The sequence below is a fragment of the Erpetoichthys calabaricus genome, chromosome 2, assembly GCF_900747795.2.
Source record: "Erpetoichthys calabaricus chromosome 2, fErpCal1.3, whole genome shotgun sequence".
NCBI lineage: Eukaryota > Metazoa > Chordata > Cladistia > Polypteriformes > Polypteridae > Erpetoichthys > Erpetoichthys calabaricus.
Window position 1 is genome coordinate 248,592,870 of NC_041395.2, and position 20,650 is coordinate 248,613,519.

General features: G+C 35.7%; 1 protein-coding gene across 1 annotated transcript in view; it reads left to right on the forward strand.

The window, feature by feature from the left end:
* Positions 1-20,650, forward strand: part of LOC114646923 (adhesion G protein-coupled receptor A3) — a 557,815-nt gene that overhangs the window by 90,341 nt on the left and 446,824 nt on the right. The window contains exon 3 of the mRNA XM_028795327.2: positions 19,901-19,972. Coding sequence (XP_028651160.2) covers positions 19,901-19,972 — 72 coding nt within the window. The remainder of the gene's footprint in view (positions 1-19,900; positions 19,973-20,650) is intronic.

The following is a 20,650-nucleotide window of genomic DNA, read 5'->3' on the forward strand; positions in this document are numbered from 1 at the left end:
TTTTTGGGAAACTGGGCATATTTGCTTTACCTGTTTGTGCATTTCTGCTTCTTGGTTTATGTTTCCGTTGTTAAAGAAGTTGCCTTTCAGTATGCAGTAAAAACAGGGTTAGGGTAAAAAAAAATATTTACAAATCATGATTCTGATGTATGGTGATTATTGGATCACCAGGCTGATTTAAAAATCAATTTTTAAATGAAAAAAAATACTGACATTCCAATCAGCAAAATTTAACTGTGTATAACCACATATAAACCGTACTATGTAATTAACAACTATTGAAAGTTAAATATGAGTTGCATGCAACCAGGCATTTCCTGTTGCCTTAACAACAGTTTGCTAATGTAGATATTGTAATTAGAATGCATAGTACTTATATTTACTTATGCTGCTGTAATTATGTCGATACATGGTTGCTGCAAATGGACACATTTTTTTGATGGAGCACATCCTGAAAACAGTGCAAACGAGAACACAACTAATCAGGGTTGTCAGATTTATAAAGAACCATCTCAATTTAAGTCTAAAGCTTGGACTCACTTTAGATTTCACAAAGTAAGTGAATCTTAAGATGACTACGGCCTATGGTAAAATTTGCCATGGCAGTGTCAAGTATTGTGTTAATACCACTAATATTCACATGCATCTTGCTCAACGCAATCCAGAGATATACTCTGATATCGCCAAGCCCACAGCAATGCCAAACCTGACAATATCTGAAAAGAACTATAAATAAATTCCTTAGTAGTTGTGCAGGGCAAAACAGATAACCATGTCAATTGTATATTTTATTTGCAGGGACCTTCGCCCATACACTGTGGTTGAGAACATGATACATACTTTTGAGCTGAGGTAGTTTATTCCATTGCAATGCTTTTTATCAGATACAGTAGTTCCCAAAATATACAACGAGGCAAAATTGAAATTAAAACAGTTATTCAGAAAAGCAGATATTGTTGCCCTGACGTGGAATTCATGGACTTTGAGAGCCACACAGTGTTATATTACAGTAACATTACATCATATAACTGATGTTTTTTTCCCCTGTTATGTCCTAGAAACCTTAGTCACGCGTGAAAGTCATACCCGGGATAACATGGCCAAGCTACTTTGTAATGTCACTGAGGAATAGGGAATTGAAGAAAAAGAGCCAGTATTAGTCACGTCCTTGTGACAGATATGCTTGTTGCAGCTCAGGTGATTGGCTCTCCTTATGTTAAATGATATGTGCACATACAGTAGTAACCTTGGTGGCTCAACACTCGCCAAACTACCAGCTGTTGTGTGGCTCCTAGGAAATGTAAGACAAGTCACTGGGTTTATCCATAGAAGTCCTTAAAATTTTGCAGCAAAAGCAGAAATTGTTTTATCTTCCACAGTACAGGCTGATTGCTGATGTGCCAACCCAGTGGAAACAATGCACAGTACCTGATATGAGACTGTCAGTGTGAAATTTCATACATTTCTATTGTTATGGACACTGTTATGTTTACTTGTTGACTCAATAAAAACACTTTAATTTAAAATATGTGTTTAATTGTCCTACTCAATGCGACTTGAAAATATGATGTTGGATAGAAACTCTCTTTTCAATTAAAAAAAAACAGCAATAAATAGCAATGTTGAATCTCAATACTCTGACAATCGTAATATTTTAAAAATCTCAATACACATCGAATAGCCAGGCAAAAATTGTTGCAATTTCGAATTGAGAGATCTCTATTGATTCCCACCTCAAAGTAACACCTTTGTATTTTTACTATTTCCTTTAGTAAAAATCAGGTTTATCATGTACGTATGTGATATTATTTTCAAATTATTTGCTATTCTCCTACCCTGTGCATCATGGGTCATCAAAAGATGAAAAGATTTGATTTTAGGGCAAATTCTTGAAGATAAAATACACTTTGGGCCAAGCCCTGTTGTAGCCTGTCCACCCACCCGAACCAAGTCAGACAACCTATACAGTTTAACAGGCACACTCCCTTATTCACTTCTGGACACTCTCATCACCAAATCATTCACATCACAGACAGATTGAATCACTTTTATCCTGTCAGATTTATATACATGCAAAATAAGAAATCACTACACTGAATTTATTCTGGTGTTATTTCAAATACGCAAGCTCAGATCATTTAAATTTGTATTTTTTTCTCATGAAAATCAACAGTGGTTTTACCCAATCATGTACATTTTACTGCTTAGCTAGGAAGTAATACAGTATTCACAATTCACACTGCAAGTTAGCTAGTTGAGTTAGCTGGCCGAAGTGTCTGTCAAAATGACTTAAGAGAAAATTTGTTACCAAGTACAATCACTTCAGTTGTGATACCATCATTTTGAAATACTTAGCCAACTTGTTTAATTTGCACTGAAACACTTACTATCATAAAAGCTTATAAAGTGAAGCTGAGTTGCACAATCTTCAGAAGCATGGAACATTCAGTTAATCTTATTCATCATGGTATGAGGCTTATCGCAGGAATATTGATGTCTCAGGAACAAAATTGAGCAGAGTAGGAAATTACCCATGTGTTCACTAACTGAACAAGAAACAACAATAACTACTTCACCCCAAACTACATGAATACTGGCTAAACACAAAAATGCCTTTACCAATGTGCAGATATTAATGTATATAATTTTATAGTTTTTTTATGTTGTTAGTTAGAAATCTATAGATAATGTTATTGAATCTCTTAAACAGGTGCCCCTGTCACATCTGTCAGATTATGTTCAGGTCTTAGCAGAGAATATTCAAAGTCATGTATGGTGTTAGTCAGAATGATCATGCATTTTGAGCCGTTGATGAACTGATAAATAAAACAGAAGTGATGCAATTGTGCATTTATGTTCCATATTTCGATCAAGCAGAATTCAGAGAGGAGGAATAATGGACACGTCGGGGTGAAAAATATGGTTGGGGTTATGGCATATGACAATGCCTACTCATCTGCCTCTTTTTCTCTACAACAACAACAACAACAACAACATTTATTTATATAGCACATTTTCATACAAAAAGTAGCTCAAAGTGCTTTACATAATGAAGAAAAGAAGAATAAAAGACAAATAAGAAATTAAAATAAGACAACATTAGTTAACATAAAAAGGAGTAAGGTCCGATGGCCAGGGTGGACAGAAAAAACAAAAAAAAACTCCAGAAGGCTGGAGAAAAAAATAAAATCTGTAGGGGTTCCAGGCCACGAGACCGCCCAGTCCCCTTTGGGCATTCTACCTAACATAAATGAAATAGTCCTCTTTGTAGTTAGGGTTCTCACAGAGTCACTTTATGCTGATGGTTATACAGACTTCTGGCTTTTAATCCATCCATCATTGTTGGAACATCATGGTGCTTTGGGTAGATGGTGGTGGCACAAGCCACCACCAATAGGACACCGGAAAAGGAAACAGAAGAGAGAGTAGGGGTTAGTACAAATTTTGAATGAATATTATAATGAATTGGATATACAGAGTGTCAGGATTAAATTACAGTGAAGTTATGAGAAGGCCATGTTAAAGTAATGTGTTTTCAGTAGTTTTTTAAAGTGCTCCACTGTATTAGCCTGGCGAATTCCTACTGGCAGGCTATTCCAGATTTTAGGTGCATAACAGCAGAAGGCCGCCTCACCACTTCTTTTAAGTTTTGCTCTTGGAATTCTAAGGAGACACTCAGTTGAGGATCTGAGGTTGCGATTTGGAATATAAGGTGTCAGACATTCCGATATATAAGACGGGGCGAGATTATTTAAAGCTTTATAAACCATAAGCAGAATTTTAAAGTCAATTCTGAATGACACAGGTAACCAGTGTAGTGACATCAAAACTGGAGAAATGTGTTCGGATTTTCTTTTCCTGGTAAGGATTCTAGCAGCTGCATTCTGCACTAGCTGCAAACGATTGATGTCTTTTTTGGGTAGTCCTGAGAGGAGTGCATTACAGTAATCTAGCCGACTAAAGACAAACGCATGAACTAATTTCTCTGCATCTTTCGATGATATAAGAGGTCTAACTTTTGCTATGTTCCTTAGGTGAAAAAATGCTGTCCTAGTGATTTTATTAATATGCGATTTAAAATTCAGATTACAATCAACGGTTACCCCTAAGCTTTTTACCTCCGATTTGACTTTTAATCCTAATGCATCCAGTTTATTTCTAATAGCCTCATTGTATCCATTATTGCCAATCACTAAGATTTCGGTTTTTTCTTTATTTAATTTGAGAAAGTTACTATTCATCCATTCTGAGATACAGGTTAGACATTGTGTTAGCGAATCAAGAGATTTGGGGTCATCAGGTGCTATTGATAAATACAGCTGTGTGTCATCAGCATAGCTGTGGTAGCTCACGTTATGTCCCGAGATAATCTGACCTAATGGAAGCATGTAGATTGAGAAGAGCAGCGGACCCAGGATAGAGCCTTGTGGAACACCATATAGAATATCATGTGTCTTTGAGTTATAATTACCACAACTAACAAAGAATTTTCTCCCTGCCAGGTAGGATTCAAACCAGTTTAAGACACTGCCAGAGAGGCCCACCCATTGACTAAGGCGATTCTTAAGAATATTATGATCAATAGTGTCAAATGCAGCACTCAAATCTAAGAGGATGAGAACAGATAAATGGCCTCTGTCTGCATTTACCCGCAAGTCATTTACTACTTTAACGAGTGCAGTTTCTGTGCTGTGATTTGTTCTAAAACCTGACTGAAATTTATCAAGAATAGCATGTTTATTGAGGTGCTCATTTAACTGCATAATGACTGCCTTCTCTAGAATTTTACTTAAGAAAGGCAGGTTAAGTGCTGCTGTTGAGTCCTGTTGAGTCATCTGTGCCCCTTTGATTTTAATAAAGAGCCTTTCTGCTTGCCCTGCTTCTAGGTGCTGACTTTATATTTGAAGTGGCAAATACAGAGTAAATTATTTTATTTTGCCATGAATTCTCTCTCACTCCTCATATGCCTTTTTGACCTGAAAATGAACTTCTAAATGTGCTTGATTTTATAGATGTCTGGTATTTATAGATTCTAAAAAAATTAAACATAACTAAGAAAAATGGTGCTCTGCTCCATGAGCTGCTAATTGATGAGCCTGGCTGTGCAGCATATGCTTGGCCAATGTTGTTTTCTATTTCCATTGTTACCCCTCCTTTACCTAACACGAACATCTTTAATATAATATGAGAGGAAACCAGATGGTGCAGAAAAAACCTAAATGAATCTGAAAACATGTAAACTCCACACAGACAGTGACAGACAGATCAAAGTTAGGTAATGTAGCTTTTGGTAATTAAAGAAGTTTGGTATGCTTGGGCTTTGATTTTTTGTTTTTGAAAGGAATACATTCTCCAACTAAATTTTACTTATTAAAAATCATATGTTTATTTATTACAAGTATTACTTTTCTGAATCTGTTCTACTGTGCTTTTGGCTTTGTCTATTCACTGGTAATCTATGGAATTGTTTATTCTGTTAAATGATTGTGATTAGAGTTAGAAAATCAAAAATGAAGAACTGACGTTCAATGTGCTGAAACTTTGAAGGTAAGTATTTTAATGAAAGTGAAAAATTAAATAAAATACTACAGTTAGCTTCTGATTAGTAGTCTGTTTGCTGCTTTGGAAGTTGTGAAGTGTGCTTGAGAGCGAAAGACTAAAAAGACTTATCTGCTAATAAATTAGCCTTTTCAGTCAAGTATTTATGGAAGATATCCATGAATTGTGTTTCCTTTATCGTATATCAATACAAGTACACACTTTGGCCTCTCATACTAATGAGAAAATTAATCATTTTAAGTCATTTTCAATGATTTATCACTGCTGTAATAGTTGCACATCCCTTTTCTGCCTAGTAATGTTCTAATGTGGCCATGTTTCTTACCTATTCTGAGCAAATCATAAGCAAGAAGTGATGTCATAGGCAAGAAAAAGGTACTTCTGGTAATTTTCTATGCCCCATTGTTAACAAGAACCAGAACCACTGACCCACTGCATTCCATGTATTTATTCTCATTTGGCTTCCTTTGTACTATAGATTTTGGTTCATACATCATGAACAGGGTCCTATAATGTTGAAAAATGCCTTGGTGAAACAAAAGCTGAGCTTTTCATTCGTTATTCTACTACTGTTTTGCAAGTCATAATTCCATAATATTTTTTGTCTGTCATTTTGATCATTTTTGTTGATTGTGAAATGTCTAACAAATACCGTATATCCATGCCTGCCTTTTTTCTAGTAATCTGCTTAATAAGAGATGTTTTTCACAGAGGACATACTATCATCAAAAAAAATGATAAAGACATGAAAGAAGTAGAGATGAAGAAAACAAAAGCTTAAATATGACAACTGTTTTGGAGTAAAAAAAAAACACTAGAGGCTCAGGCACCCTGAATAAATTAAAAGTTCAGCAGATCAAGGTCAGCTTTCCTACCTAGTCTTTTTTATATACTTTGTTAATCCCCAGAGAGGGAAATTGTGACCTTTAGGTGTCGAAGCACAGGATCAGCCATTTTTTGTATATTTTAACTGTGCACAAGCAAAGTTGCCAAGCAATAACAAGAGATAATGAGCATCATTTGAGCAAAATTCAAAAACCAGGGAAAAAACTAAGTATTCTGTGTAAACTAGCTAGTTCCATTTGAACGAGAAACTGATCAAGTACATAAGCAAATGCTGAACAATTTTGCAGCATTCTGTAATACTGTCATCTGCTTATTCAGTTAGGAAATGTTCTTTTAAAATAAATTCAGCTGAATTAAAATTTACTAAAGCTAATTTAACAAGCAAAACAATTATATTCAGTATTATATGTAATAAAGTATGACTATTAGTCCACAGCATACCTTTATAATTTCATTTTTTACTTTGGATAATACTGAGAAAAGGTGGCATATATACTTTTGGGATACACAAATTTGATTATTTCATTCTTAGCCTTTAGGCTAAGATCAAATGGAGACATCAGTTTATCTACCTTGAGAACTACAGTAGTAGATTGGCTGACTCTGCTGCTTCTAGCAGCAGAAGATAACTTGGCAGTAGGTCAACATGACCAGAGCTCAGTGTTTTGTATCTCTGTCTTCTGACAAGGTGTGTGTGGCAGAAATGATTAGTAGTTTTGCCCTTGACATATTCACTTCCCCTTCATCTGAACAGTATATTATTTTTGTCATTATTACAACACCTTATTCTGAAACACCAGTTAAGAAAATGTGAAGCAATTACCCTGCTGTGAAATGTTAACAAGTTAACAACATCTGTGTTTTCAGTTTATTTCCAATGCAGTTTGTAGACTACATGTAATCAATAAAAGCATATAAATACAAGGATAATACAGATAGATAAAAATTATGTGCCTTATTAAATTTTGTTTTAACTTTCAATGTCATCATACTTACTGTATAATTCTTCTCACTTCATGCTGTAACACATTTTTCCCTTGTCTATTCTCTAGCATGGAGCTCTATATTCAGAAATTGTTGGAATACTTAACTAGGGGTCATTGAGCATAAATAGTTGCTAACCTCATATTTGTGATGAAAAATAGTCATAGCTTAATATTTGTAAAGAAGCTTGTGATAATTATCATTTTAGAATGTTTGTAAACCTTTTTTACAACGTGCATTTGTTGTTTGTGGCGTTTGAATGTAAAGACTGACAATATCAAGAACTTGGACCTGTAAAAATCAAAACAAAGAAACATGCATCAGGTATTACAGCCATTAAACAAATGATGAGCGTGGTAAGTCAGTGTTTTACATAACACTACTTGCTTCAAACAAGTTAGGTCATTATGATTTATTTTCCAAGCTCAATGTAGGTTGGTATTATAGTTTGACCATTTTTGTTTTAACCAATTCATCTGTTGTGCTTTATTTCACTGTAAACTAGCATGGCTGTCATAAAAAATTTTTTTTTTTATTTCTGTTGTATGCCATAAGTTGCAACATTTTTATTCTGCAGTTGAATATGTTCTGGACATGAATTTCTATTAAGAATAGAAACATCTAGATTATAATGCAGAATATTGTGCATTAAGGCCTTCGGACTGTGTTTCCTATCCAGAGTTGGTCCTTGCCTTACATTCAATGTTCACAGGGTCGGGTCCAGTTCCTAATTTTGCGGTGTATTGGAATAAACAGATTCCTAAAAGCCTAAATAGGATTTTTTATACTGTTTTGGAGGTATGAGGTTTTAGCACTAGAATTACTAAAGCTTGTGAAAAAACTCGTAAATCCGGCCCACCTTAACACTGGAATTACCAGATCCTACGAAAAAACTCGTAGATCCGTCCCACCTTAAATTGCTTCTTTAATCCGTTCGCCAGCGTCTTTTGTCTTCTAAATGTGCAGATAAAGACAAGCTGCCAGCAGCCGGCTATTCCATTCCCCCAATGACTTAGAACGTGCACAAACTTCTTCCAGCTCATGCCTTGATTGATTATCTGGGAGTGAAGTGGAGTGTTAGAGTGGAAATAATAAATCGTTATTTGGAACACAAGCATTCATGTGTGTTCCGTTTCTACAGTAATCTGTGTAAACACATTTTTAAAACAGAAATGTTTTTCATATTGTAGTAGTAGCTGACAAAATGTAGGCATAAACTATATAATGTATGAAGCCTGAAGTCCAAATATCAAAGAAACACTTTCACAAAAGGTACAAATATAACAGAACAAATGCGGTTCTATTCAAAAATATAACTGCAGAAAAAAAGCCGCCTTAGCACGCGATATTGACACACATTTACAACGACTGCCTCCGTGGCGCAGTAGTATCAGCTGCTGACTGGGAATCAAAAGGTCACGAGTTTGATCCCGCATGACTCCGTTTTGAGAAGTGAACTGCTCTTATTCTTACTATTTTAGAATAAAAACATACATTACCGCTATAACAGAGGTAAACTCAGATCGTGACGACCCTTCTACATCGGAGCAAGAATGCACATTGCACTTTTGCCATCGCTGTACTTTGTATATGTATATGGTTAGCGCTGCATTTTACTTGTGACTTTACACTGTAAGAAGTAAGTAAATAAATAAAGGTAAATAGGTAAATAACATTCGAAAGCAATACTCCGATGTAGAACGCAAGCGACTCTACACGCTAGTGTTTAGATCTGGACGGTGTATGTGCCCCAAAGACAAAAGACGCTGATGGAGAGGTGCGAGCGGATTTAAGGTATATAATATGTCTAAATGATGTAAAACATAAACAAAAGCAAAATATTCAATCTCAAACAGAATAACACCATACAGTATTTATAAAGAAATATACAGTGCAGTGCCTATAAAAAGCATTGACACTCTTCTTACAATTTTCATGTTTTATTATTATACAACATTAAATTACCATGGATTTATTTGGCTTTTTTGACACTGATCAGCAGAAAAAAACTTTTGATATTAACGTGTGTAGTACTAGGGTGTTGTTCCATGTTAGCCATTATGAATGTAGTGAGAAGTCAAGCAAAATTACACCTTTTATTGGCTAACTAAAAGGATTACAATATGCAAGCTTTCGAGGCAACTCAGGCCCGAAAGCTTGCATATTGTAATCTTTTTAGTTAGCCAATGAAAGGTTCATTTTGCTTGACTTCTCACTACAATGCTAACGTGGAAACAGATCTCTGCAAAGTGATATAAATTAATTACAAATATAAATCACAAAATAATTGATCACATAAGTATTCACCCCTTTTATTATGACACACTTAAATTATCACTGGTGCAGCTAATTGGTTTAGAAGTCACATAATTAGTTAAATGGAAATCAGCAGTCAAGGGGTTGCAATTGATAGTATGAATGCATCATATCTGGAAGCTCCAATTTGTGGGGAGTCAGTATCATGGTCTAACCTACACTATGGAGACAAAAAACACTCCAAACAACTCCATTTAAAGTTGATTGAAAAGTACAGGCAGGGGATGGAGACAGGAAAATATCTAAGTCAATGAATATCCTTTGGAGTCCAATTATTAAGAAGTGTAAAGAGTTTTTCACAGCTGTAAATCTGCTTAGTGAAAGCTGGTCACAAAAACTGTGTGATTATGCAAGAAAAACACTGGCTTTAGTGGCTGAGATTGTGTGACTGCACATAGAGCCACTTCTGCTTGGGTGCTTTACCAGTCATGGCTTTATGGAAGACTGGCAAAAAAGTCACTGTTAAAAAAAAAACATATGAACTCTTAAGTTGAGTTTGATAGAAAACATATGAAAGACTCTGACAAAGGTTATACTGAATGGTCTGAAGAGACCAGATTTTAGCTTTTTGGCCTTTAAACTAAGTATCATGTTTGGCATAACCAAATTCTGCACATTATAAAAAAATATAATCTTGTAGGGATGCTTCTCTGAAGCAGGCCTTGAAAGGCTTGTGAGGGTTTAGGGTAAAATGAATGCAACAACTTACAGTGACTTCCTGGAGGTAAATCTGAGGCAGTCTGCAAGAAACCTGCACCTTAGGAGAAGATGTGTTTACCAGCACTTCAACAACCACTAGCATAGACCCAAAGCTATGTTAATGTCCTGGAGTGTTTGAGTTAGAGTCCATATCTCCATCCACTTGTTCACTTACGATCCTTATGCAATCAGAATTAATGCAGTTTTGTAAAAAAAGAATGGGGAAAAGGTGCAGTGTCAAGATATGCAAAGCTGACCTGTCCACACATATTCAAGGCTGTCATGGCTGCCAAATCTACTAAATACTGACTTGAAGGAAGTGAAGACTTAGGAGATCATTTTTTTTGTATTTTATATTTGTATTTTATTCATACCACTTTATAGAAATCTGTTTTCACTTTGATATTGAATAGTCTTTTTTTGTGGGTCAATGTCAAAAAAGCAAAATTAAATCCACTGTGATTTAATGTTGTATTATACAAATATGTGAAAACTTCAAAAAGGGTGAATACTTTTTATTGAAAATGTATATCTTGTGAAGGACAGTAAGACATTGTGCAATACTGCAAAGCATTTTCTGGCATGTCTCTGAATCAGTCCGGAGCACTACCTGGATGGGATCCAGTTGTTTTCTACAAGCATAAGGCGGGAGCACTCCTTGGACAAGATCATTAGGGAATAGCTAAATCCAAAAAGATCATAAAAGCAGTCCCTCAGTGTATGAGACATCAGTATAAGGTTGCAGCTGGTTACCAGGCTTCTTCTAGGCGGCCTGTTCCTTTAAGTTGAGGACCAAAGCAACCAGATGATAATGCGGACACCAGGGAGAGCTGTCAGAAGCTAGCCATACTTCCTTTGTAGGACTGACACTGACCCTGAAGAGCATTACAGTGAGCTGAATATGTCGCTGTAAATACTCCAGGGTCATACATTACAAAGGACACCAGGGCCTTGAAGCCAGGATTAGTGCAAAGGCAAAGTGTTTTTCGTGGCAGACATTGAGGAACTGACCAGAAAGTGAACCAGGATAGTTTGCAGTAGGAAAGTATACAGTATTGTGGTTTTGCTGTGAGTGTTTGCTGTTGATGGCTATGGTGGTGGGGTTATTGTGGGTGAAGTGCTTGGGGTGTAGTCTGTTAAATGTCTGTTAGAAAATTCAGTGCTTAATAGGATCATAAAGGGTCAGCTTTTGATGTTTTCTTATAATACTTTTCCTCCTTTTATACCCTCCCCTGGACACTTGATTTTGTTAATAAGCCTTTTTCCTGAACCTCTAGCCTTCTTTGGTTAATGTTGTGAGCAAAGAATCCCCAAGGGGGTTCACAATTACAAATTTGTAACAGACCCATATTCCTTCTGTCAAGTAAAGATGGAACAGTTTTGCCCTTTTCCAAAAATGGTAGCTAAGATATTAACTTATACTTCTAGGCAGGCTGAAAAGGGTGATGAGGCAAAAGTGAGCAGTAAACAAAGCTCTAGTTTGGTGACTCTGTAACTGTAACCTGGGAAATAACTTGAAGGCTTAGTCCAGAATTCAATGTTTTAAGGAAAAAAGTACATGTTTACTCTAATTTTGGAAAATGAAAAAATTTCATTATAGTGTGAGATGTTTCTTCTGTGGACTGCTTTTGGAAAATATGAACATTAAGGGCAAACTAAGACAAAAAGATGTTGTTTTTGCAATGGCATAGTTTTTTTTCTGCACATATTCAAATTTAATGAAAGCATAAATTTATTAATAAATTTATTTGTCATATTATTATACTTTATGAATTGTCAAGTATGAGTTCCTTTCAACTTTTAATTTAAATTAATGTTATATGTCAATACTGAGCCTGTTCCTGAAAACCAAACTACAGTACTTATCTCCAACTTGTGGAACATGCAGTTTAATGTAATGAAATTTGTGCTTGGTGTCACTGGGAAAATGTCTGTTTTTCAAGAACTGAAAATTGAAATGAAATTATTGAAAATATTACTTATGTAAACATTAATTATACCTACAGTAACACATTTCTTTTAAATATAGTTTTACATATTACAACAGTGGAACAGTTTGTTTATTTAATTTACTATTTGCGATAATGTGCTTAAAGGGAAATCTGTCAATTTTAACCATAGTAGAACATTTAAAGGTGTTTTTTCAGTTAAAATTATTGACTTTGCATTTTGATGTAGATGAAAAGCAGCATTTATAGTGGGTTGTCAGGTTGGGAATAGAGTTGTGGCCAGCAGTGGTATGCTGCAAGACAGGGGCTTGACAATAAAAGAGGTCTAACTACATCATCATAAATCAGACAGAAGGTGCAGGAAATATAGAGATTTCCCCAGAAGTAATTGCTCCAGATCACAGATTTAGGAACAAGGTTAGATAACCCCATTCCATTATGCAGCAACAGGATCTTGTGCCTAGTCCACTTCTGTAGATTTCAGTAGACAGACTCTATAAGCAACTACAAAAAGGGTGACAGAATTGTAATTCTCTTCCTGATGTATTGTGTTCAAGTTCAGAACTAAGTACCAGAGAATAGCATTTCTTAGATGGAGGGATGACTGGACAAAAATCAACATAAGAGAGAACAGAATAAGAAAAGTGATTAAGATAGAAAATCAATTAACTGGTCCTTTCTGCTGGAGTACTCCATGTTTGTTAGTAATGGCACACTTTCAGTTTTACCTGTCTTGTTATTTTGTGGAAAGGACTATAAGAGTATTCAGTAATGCTATATACTGATCTCTTTGTTTACATTTTAAGAGAAGGGTGACCCGTCCTTCTGTTGGTATTTTATGGTAGTCCTATTCAAATGATGTTCTTTCTGTCTCTCTTTCAGTTTAGATTTCTTTTATGCTACCCATTTAGCAGACTGTCATAGCTAAGACTTTTCATTTGCACACCTCTTGAAAAAACAGTTGCCTAACTGATATTATGCTTAGTTCTACATTATCTTTTTGAATTGCATTTCTGAAGCAATATGTCATAAACTAAAAAAGCTATCTTTCTTAACATAGACATCATTTTCCTAACAGCTTGGGTTTAGTTTCCCAGTATGCCAAGTCTTGCTTGTATTTCTATTAGGGAATCCATTCCCAGACGGGTTTATCCATTCCCGGGAATTTGTGAGTCCCACATTTCATTCCCGGGAATCTCTGGGACATTGTGAAGTGGGGTCTAGCCTCATGTGGGGAGGCAAAATGGGGGGGTGAGAGGATAAGGGGGGAGAGAAGGAGAGCAGGCTATATCTAATCTATCCTTTTAATTCTTATAATTATAACTATCAACACAACAATAGGCTGTATGGCAATAACTCGTGGGGAAATTGGAAATTAAGATTAAAACTGCCTCACTACCAGTTAAGATTATAAAATGACTTTAAAAATTCAGAATCAATGTCTCCATGATGGGACAGTTAATTTCGTGAGCTGGAATGTTAAAGGCCTGAATCACGAATTAAAGAGAAAAAGTATGCTCTCACCTAACAGGCTTAAACGCTAAAATAGTATTTTTACAGGAGACCCACTTACTAAGCAAGGATCAATTCCGGCTACAAAAAGACTGGACTGGCCAAATGTTCCATTCTAGCTTTACAAAGAAAACTAGAGGTGTGGGAATTCTCATACATAGAACAGTCCCATTTGTAGCATCAGATGTAGTATCAGATCCTGAAGGGAGATATGTGATGATCATGGGCAACTTATTTAACTGTAAAATGATTTTGATAAATGTTTATGCACCCAATGTCGATGATAAGGAATTCATGCAAAATCTATTTGCATCCATTCCCAATGTGAACACTCATAAAATTATAATGGCTGGGGACTTTAATTGTGTTTTAAATCCACTTTTAGATAGATGTCGTCCCCCCTGTGGCAGGAGTCCTAACACTGCAAAGACAATTACACAGTTTGTAACCGACCACAACTTATCAGACCCCTGGAGGTTTCTAATCCCAAACTCAAGAACATATTCGTTCTACTCACCAGTGCATCATAGCTACTCAAGAATCGATTATTTCTTTATAGATAATAATTTCTTGCCTATGATTAAATCTTGTAAATATGACACAATTGTTATCTCCGACCATGCACCTCTAGTTTTGGAGCTAAAATCATTATGCCCCCTACACTCACCTCTCAGATGGTGCCTTAACCCACTTCTATTAGCAGACGAGAACTGTACAGAATTTATATCCAAACAAATTAGCTTCTTCCTAGAGACAAATACACTCTCAGAGGTCTCTGCAGGAGCACTCTGGGAAACTCTAAAGGCCTTTTTAAGAGGACAGATTATTTCATATCTTTCCCACAGAAATAAATTAGAAACCAAGAAAGTGTCAGAGCTAAGAAGTGAAATTACTAGAATAGATGAAGAACAAGCCAGGCGTCCAAGTGAGGCTCTTCATAGGAAAAGGCAGGCTCTGCATACAGAACTCAACATCTTGACAACTAAAGAAACTGAACAACTTATTTATAAATCAAGACATCATTACTATGAACACAGAGAGAAAGCTAATAAGCTTTTAGCTCAACAAACCCACAAACAAGAAGTTCGCAATGCAATCCCAGTAATCACCAGCACTAATGGAGATGAAATCATTGACCATAAAAATATAATGCACACTACTATAAAACCTTATATTCTACTGAGTTTAAAGAAGACAACACACAATTTAATGCATTTCTAGATACATTACAGATACCTCAAATAGATACTTTTAGTGCTGAGAAACTGGATAAACCTCTGACCCTATCAGAATTACAAGATGCCATAAAGTCACTTCAAGGCGGAAAATCAGCAGGCCCTGATGAGTACCCTATAGAATTTTATAAGAAATTCTCCACTCAGCTAGCTCCCCTCTTATTGGCAACATTTACAGAAGCTAGAGACAATTAAATTCTACCTCAAACTTTTCGTCAAGCATTAATCACCGTCTTTCCTAAACAAAACTACGACATGTTACAATGTGCATCATACAGACCAACTTCACTTCTGAATAATGATGTTAAGATACTCTCAAAAATCATAGCTAGAAGGATGGAGAAAGTGCTGCCTTCGGTAATATTACAGGATCAAACTGGATTTATTAAAGTCCGACACTTATCTTCCAATCTTCGACGCCTGTTTAATGTAATATATTCACCAGCAAAGTCAAACACCTCAGAGATACTATTATCATTGGATGCAGAAAAAGCATTTGATATCAACAACAACATTTATTTATATAGCACATTTTCATACAAAAAGTAGCTCAAAGTGCTTTACATAATGAAGAAAAGAAGAATAAAAGACAAATAAGAAATTAAAATAAGACAACATTAGTTAACATAGAAAGGAGTAAGGTCCGATGGCCAGGGTGGACAGAAAAAACAAAAAAAAACTCCAGAAGGCTGGAGAAAAAAATAAAATCTGTAGGGGTTCCAGGCCACGAGACCGCCCAGTCCCCTTTGGGCATTCTACCTAACATAAATGAAATAGTCCTCTTTGTAGTTAGGGTTCTCACGGAGTCACTTGATGCTGATGGTTATACAGACTTCTGGCTTTTAATCCATCCATCATTGTTGGAACATCATGGTGCTTTGGGTAGATGGTGGTGGCACAAGCCACCACCAATAGGACACCGGAAAAGAAAACAGAAGAGAGAGTAGGGGTTAGTACAAATTTTGAATGAATAGTTATTATAATGAATTGGATATACAGAGTGTCAGGATTAAATTACAGTGAAGTTATGAGAAGGCCATGTTAAAGTAATGTGTTTTCAGTAGTTTTTTAAAGTGCTCCACTGTATTAGCCTGGCGAATTCCTACTGGCAGGCTATTCCAGATTTGAGGTGCATAACAGCAGAAGGCCGCCTCACCACTTCTTTTAAGTTTTGCTCTTGGAATTCTAAGGAGACACTCAGTTGAGGATCTGAGGTTGCGATTTGGAATATAAGGTGTCAGACATTCCGATATATAAGACGGGGCGAGATTATTTAAAGCTTTATAAACCATAAGCAGAATTTTAAAGTCAATTCTGAATGACACAGGTAACCAGTGTAGTGACATCAAAACTGGAGAAATGTGTTCGGATTTTCTTTTCCTGGTAAGGATTCTAGCAGCTGCATTCTGCACTAACTGCAAACGATTGATGTCTTTTTTGGGTAGTCCTGAGAGGAGTGCATTACAGTAATCTAGCCGACTAAAGACAAACGCATGAACTAATTTCTCTGCATCTTTCGATGATATAAGAGGTCTAACTTTTGCTATGTTCCTTAGGTGAAAAAATGCTGTCTTAGTGATATGATTGAATGGAACTACCTTTTCACTGCATTGGAGAAATTTGGGTTTGGCTCGTATATTTGTGCATGGATCAAACTACTGTACACCAGTCCAGAAGCCTCAGTCTATATCAGGGGTGGGCAAAGTCATTCCTGGAGGGCCGCAGTGGCCGCGGGTTTTTGTTCCAACCCAGTTGCTTAATTAGAAAACAATCCTTGCCAATAATTACATTTCATGGCTTGTTAGTGCTTTAACTCTGCTATGTCAAGTCATTCTCATATCCTAGATTTTTTTTCCATTCTAAGGATATCATCCAAATACTTTGAAGTGTAAAACGGATGGGTAATTCTCAATCCTTCACTTTTTTCTCTTCTCTTTCCTTCCAAGTATTTAATTAAACCAAATAGTGCACGATAAATACACACAGGTGTAAAGGGTAACAAGCAAAATGGATAACTGCTAGTTTCTTTTGACATTTGCATCTTATTACTAATAAGGAGCAATTAAAAACCGAGAATGCAGCTGTTTAAGACTTAAATAAGCAATAAGGCTTCAAAATCTTAATGAGGGAGATAACTAAAATGAAGCAGAAGTGTTTCTAGAGCAATAAGTGCTTCTTATTAAACAATTGGGTTGGAACAAAAACCTGCAGCCACTGCGGCCCTCCAGGAATTACTTTGCCCACCCCTGGTCTATATTAAAAACATTTGTTCAGACTACTTTAAACTAGAACGTGGCACCAGACAAGGATGCCCTTTGTCACCACTGCTGTTTGCAATCGCCATTGAACCACTGTCGAAATTCTTATCAGATAAAGGGGATTATCCGAGAAAGACTGGAACAGAAAATTTCTCTATATACAGATGATATGGTTTTATATATATCAGACCCAGAAAACACTGTCCCTACAGTTTTAACAGCACTTTCAGATTTTCAAAAGATCTCTGGTCTCAGAATTAATTTGAATAAAAGTATACTCTTTCCAGTGAATTCACAAGCATATAATATTAGATTGGACACCCTACCATTTACCGTAGCAGATCAGTTTAAATATCTAGGGGTAAATATCACAAGTAAACATAAAGCTCTTTATCAACAAAATTTTGCCATCTGTATGGAAAAAATTAAGCAAGACTTGCATAGATGGTCAACCCTTCATCTTACTCTAGCTGGAAGAATTAACGTTGTTAAGATGAATATCCTTCCTAAGCTTCTTTTTTTATTTCAAAACATCCCAATATATATCAATAAATAATTTTTTAAGCAATTAGATTCAACCATAACCTCATTTATTTGGAACTCAAAACATTCACGTAAACGAAGAGCGACCCTACAAAGACCTCAGGTAGAAGGTGGCATGGCTCTACCTAATTTTCAGTTTTATTACTGGGCAGCAAACATACAAGCCATAAAAACCTGGACACAAATAAATGAACATACACAGGCCTGGTCTGCAATAGAAGTAAAATCCTGCAGCACTTCTTTATATTCCCTGCTCTGCGCTCCAATAAATGCAAGTTATCGCAAATATACTAATAACCCAATTGTGCTTCACTCACTCAGAACATGGAACCAATTTAGAAAGCAATTTAAGATGGAAAATCTTCTATCTGTGGTACCCCTGCAAGAGAACCACCTCTTTCAACCCTCGCAAACATATCCAGTTTTTAATATCTGGAAAAGATTTGGGATTAAATTGTTCAGAGATCTTTATATAGACAATACCTTTGCATCCTTTGAACAATTACATTCCAAATTTTACCTTCCAGCTAAACATTTCTTTCACTATCTTCAAATTAGAAACTTTGTCAAACAGAACCTGCCCAATTTTCCTCATCTCGTACCCTCCACCATGCTGGAAAAAATACTGGTCAACTTCGAGGACTTAGACACCATTTCTGCAATATATAAAATTTTATTAGAGTCCCTTCCTTTTAAAGATCCAAGAGGACAATGGGAAAAAGATCTCTTAATTAATATATCAGAAAAGGAGTGGAAGGTAGCAATGCAGAGAATTCACTCAAGCTCCATATGCGCAAAGCATAGAATTATTCAACTCAAAATTACATATCGAGCTCATCTGTCTCGCTTAAAATTGTCCAAAATGTTTCCAGGGCAAGATCCAACCTGCGAACGCTGCAACCAAGCTCCTGCCTCACTGGGTCACATGTTTTGAGCATGTACCAAATTGACATCATTTTGGACCAAAATTTTTAAGTGCCTTTCAGACAGCCTTGGTGTCACAATCCCTCCTAACCCACTAACAGCTGTGTTTGGTGTTCTTCCAGATGGATTTGAAATGGATAAGGACAAGCAAACTGTCGTTGCATTCACTACACTTTTGGCACGCAGACTGATTTTGTTAAATTGGAAGAATCCTAACTCTCCTCTGATAAGTCAGTGGGAAACCGATGTTTTATATTATTTGAAATTGGGAAAAATCTAATTCTCAGTTAGGGGATCTGTACAGAATTTTTTCAAAACCTGGCAGGATTTAATCAATAATATTTTAGAATAAGAAGAAATAATTATTTCTGCATTTCTTTTCCTTCTCCATTTATCTTTTTTTGCCCAATTAAAATTACTCCTTTGGCCATGCTCTCTTTCTCAGGGGTGAGATTTGATTTGCTTTCAATCCTATTTTTCGTAAAAATCGATCTATATGTACGGAACGATTACAATAAAATTAATAAAAAAAAAATAAAAATAATCCCCACTATACAATTGCTTTATGCACTCTATCAAAGAGAACTGCTGTCATACTCAGTTGTGGATCTTTAAATATGAAGATTGGGAGAGTGTTGAGTACAGATGGTTGCGGATGTCTCATGCAGTACTGGGCATACTTAAACATGCCCTCTGGCATTTTAAGCAGATCTCCAGCCGTACTGACAATAAGACATACAGACAAACAGACCAGTATGCTTAATGTATTTTAGGTGACTAATAACACAGTATTGTGGTTTTGTTACTTTTGTGTTTTATCAAGCTGTTGTCATTATTTCTTTAAAAGTCTTACAAAGTGTTTATTAATTTTAACCTTGTAATTCTAAACATGTTTACAATTATTTTAATATTATTCAGCTAATCCAATTATAGGAAGAGTCACTAAATTCCTCACAAAAATTGTGATAATATTATTAAAGGTTTTAAGATTTTATTTATTTTAAGTTTGTTATACATAACCATTCATGACACCGTAATAACTTCTCTTATAATAATTCTCTTTTAATTTTCCCAGGGATTTGAAGAACAACTTAATTAGTACCATTGAGCCTGGGGCTTTTCGTGGACTGACAGAGCTGAAGTATTTGTAAGTACTACATTTACTGTAACATCATGAGACAGCACAACTCTTCATTAAAAGGAGAATAGCATTAAAGGGATGGTTGAGGAAATTTCAACTGATTATATAATTAGTAGTAGGTACTGTACATTTGATGTAAAATATCCATTTTCAATTATGACACCAATAATGCTCCTTTGAGTCTGTGAGTATTTTTTATAAAATGAATGCATATTATTTATTTGTTTATATATGCATAAAGTAGTTTTACATATTTTGCAATTAGAAATGCCTATTTTCTAGAGAAATCAAAAAATCTAATCCCTCCAATCATCTGAATGATCCATTTATATGGAAGAGCAGAGCAACCATTCTAAATATGAAGCTGCTGAGGGTACTGAGATTGTAGCAACATTTGAAGTTTGCCTTGATGCTTAAACTGCCTTATACTTATTTTACACTATATGTAACACTTTTTCTTTGACTCTTCTTTTTGCCTTCTGCCAGTCAATATTCTGTACCCATATATTGTCACATTCTATTTTGGATAAAATATTTAAAAATTTTCTTGGTTCATAGTTAATCTTGATGGAAATTTTTTTAGTTGGCATTGTGGACAGGAAATAATAGGTATTCCTGAATTCTTACAAAACACAGATGACCAATTGGATGCAGTTGTGACCCGCTGTGCTGGCTATTTTGAGC